This window comes from Cyprinodon variegatus, unplaced genomic scaffold (assembly GCF_000732505.1).
Source record: "Cyprinodon variegatus isolate N-32 unplaced genomic scaffold, C_variegatus-1.0 Scaffold81, whole genome shotgun sequence".
NCBI lineage: Eukaryota > Metazoa > Chordata > Actinopteri > Cyprinodontiformes > Cyprinodontidae > Cyprinodon > Cyprinodon variegatus.
The window spans coordinates 223,059-226,175 of record NW_015150534.1 but is presented as its reverse complement, the minus strand read 5'-3'; the positions used below and the strand labels follow the sequence as shown (position 1 = coordinate 226,175).

The 3,117-nt window shown below is 33.4% G+C and overlaps 1 protein-coding gene across 4 annotated transcripts in view; it reads right to left on the bottom strand.

The window, feature by feature from the left end:
* plekhg5 (pleckstrin homology and RhoGEF domain containing G5) overlaps window positions 1-3,117 on the bottom strand; it is a 152,718-nt gene that overhangs the window by 106,853 nt on the left and 42,748 nt on the right. For all 4 annotated transcript variants that reach the window (XM_015373146.1, XM_015373145.1, XM_015373144.1 and 1 more), the window contains one exon: window positions 181-257. In XM_015373146.1, the coding sequence (XP_015228632.1) occupies window positions 181-257 (77 nt within the window). The remainder of the gene's footprint in view (window positions 1-180; window positions 258-3,117) is intronic.

Below are 3,117 nucleotides of genomic sequence, written 5' to 3'. Positions count from 1 at the left end.
TTTTTTTTTTTGTCATTAGATTGGAAACAATGTCATTTATTATAATGGTTTCTGCAAACATCAGCATCCTATGAAAGAGAATGTTTCCTTGTCAAGTTCACGTTAAGGTCTGACAGGAAGAGACACAGTTGCTCCATTTGAGTCTAGTAGATGTGTATCTTTGAGCTTTAGGAGTCTTACCTTGGAGGCCCTCCGGTGGTCTGGACACTCAGGGTGCTGGCACACCACCCAGTCTTCCTCCTGGACTGGCTTATCATCTGAAAGGGAACACATGGGTCACTCAGATTTTTCTTTAATAATAAAGAAGAACGAAAAAATTTTAAATCAACCTCCCATTCAGCTTCTTTCATTAATACACCTTTCTTTGTAAGAATGTAATTCTGCAACCAAAAAAAGATCTAGACATAAGTAAAAATGTCTTAAACTAAGTGAATCTACCCCTTAATTTGAGTAGGGAAATAGGTTTAGCAATGGAATGAGTATTTTTACTCGTATAATAAGAAAATTGGATAATATGCACCTATAATAGGACAACGCAATTGTTTTTTTCTTACTTTAAATATGTCTCAATTAAACTCTTCAATAAAAAAGCTGCTATCTTAAGAAAAAACTTAGTTTAGATCAACATTTTTGCCGTAAAGAATATGTTTAAATGTCCAAGACTAAAAGTTACTGTGTTTATACGATGGTGAAGTAAGAGGAGAAACATGGAGAGAAGCTAAAAGCACAGGAAACTCATTGGATATATGAAGGAGGTATGTGTAGAAGAAATTAGCTGAAGATCCTCGACTGAGAGGTAAACAGAAGGAATAAAGATTGGGATGTTTTTTTGGAAGAAGATCAAAGAGAAATAACGACTAAAGAGACGGGAAGTAAAATGAGTAAATGAGATGAAGGCCTTGGTCTGCTTATTGTACCAAAGTGCACTTATCATGGAGGAGCTTTCTGCTTTCAACCATGCAACAACAAATCACCATTGTCAAATAAACCCCCAACGTCGAGTTTGACTGGCCGCATCGAGGCCATGATAAAAGGCGGTGTTTACATGTCTGTCTTCAGCACGTACACAATAGATAACAATGTCAAAACAGAGACCCTGAGTGCACCGGCACTTATTGGCCAAACGAATGAGGAAAACAGGAGAAAGTAGGAGCAGGAGAGAGCTGATTGGGGGCGGGACACGCAGTAAAGGTGCAAATAGCTGGAATTCTTCAATTTCCAAGCATGACAACAAAAACAGTTTTTAGTGTCCCAAGATGGCTGGTGACTGCAATATAAGTGGCAGAATATCAGTAAATCTTTTGTAATGGAGCTGAACGCTACAATAGAGTGGATGTTGCAAAAAATGGAAATCTAAATAAGTTATTTTTTACTTAAAACCAGTGCGTTTCTTCTTTAATTAAGTAGATAAGTTAGACACTTTGCCAATGGAACAACACAATTTACATTTAAAATGAGGAAAAACAATTCCATTATCTTATTTCAAGTGCATATTATCTAATTATCTTATTTTAAGAGTAAAAATACTCATTCCATTGGCAAATCATTTTATTTTTCTACTCAAATTAAGGGTAAATACACTTACATTAAAGCACAGTCTACTGTGTGTATATAGCTTCTGTGTATATATATATATATATATATTCTATATTATTTTGTTTTTTGTCTGCACCAACAACACCAAGTCAAATTCCTTGTAAGTGCAAATCTACTTAGCAATAAACTTGATTCTGAATAATTTAATACATTTTTTTTTACCTATTTCTAGATTGTTTTCGCAGTGTTCTCAAAGGTCTTGAACAGCACGGATGAATATGCATGAAAAAAAAATGGTCAAATACTGCAAGTCATTAAGAGGCATCCAACCACCTCTTTGCAGGTTGTAGGAAGATGGAAAAGACATGCTGACCACTGCTTTAAACACTTTAAAAAAGCAGTGCATCAGTCAACTAGTGATACAAATCGGATGAAAACGTTTGTGTAACGTTTAACCTGTTAAAAGTTTTGACAGGTCAAACTCCCGCCCCATTTCCTGCACTCTGTGTACCAGAGCAATTTCCATATAGTCACCACAAACTTCAATGATGCATTTTTATATGGATTCCATGTCATTATGTATGGAAATCCATTTTATTCAAGATTAGATACATTAAATTATTGTTCTTAATATCACATAAAACACATTCCCAAAAAAAATTTATATAAATTCTAACCTTATGTTGATAGAGATAGAGATATTCTTCATTATGATTCCTTCATTTACTTAAAGACGTATTCTTTTATTAATTTAATTGGTGATATATTATAAGATTTCTATATTTTGTGATATATTTTAAGATTTATTCATTTCAAGATACTTATTTCTAAATTAACAACTGAATTTCCAAAGAATGGTCAGTTTTCTCTTTAGTTTGAGGAATTCGTACTAGATGCTAACTAGCATCAGCTAACATGCTACATAACGCTTAGTTCACACTGTTTAAACGGTTATCAAGCACTTCAACTCTACCGCCATCACAACATGGCGATAGGAGTCTAGGCTATTGAGTTTGATAGCAGTACAAGTAAAATTTATAAATAATTGTATTTTTTGGGGGGTGGGGGTACCACCATCTTGCATACTTATTAACTCTTCTATACTGTTTTTATCTCAGGATAATAAATGTAATGGTGCTCTGTGAGATGCTCAGGATTTTATTTTCTTTGATTCCACTATGCAATTTCTTTGCTATCAAATATTTTTGCTGTATTCAGACAGAGATGAAATTACACATTGTTGGACTATATGAGGGGTGACTGTTTTCACTGAATTTATTTTCGGGGTATCAAACTTCTTATAGTTTTGTTTGTTTAAAAAAAAATAAATAGAAATTTCTAAAGATGAACATTTTCCCTTCCACTTTACCATTCGGCCTTACTTTGCTGTGGGCTATGCTACTTAATCCAAATGTAAAACTGAAATACTTTAAAGCAAGGGTCTTCAATGTTTTTTTCAGGCAAAGGACCCCCAAACTGATGGCGAGATAGAGCACGGACCCACTAATTCTATCTATATATATATATATATATATATATATATATATATATATATATATATATATATATATATATATATAT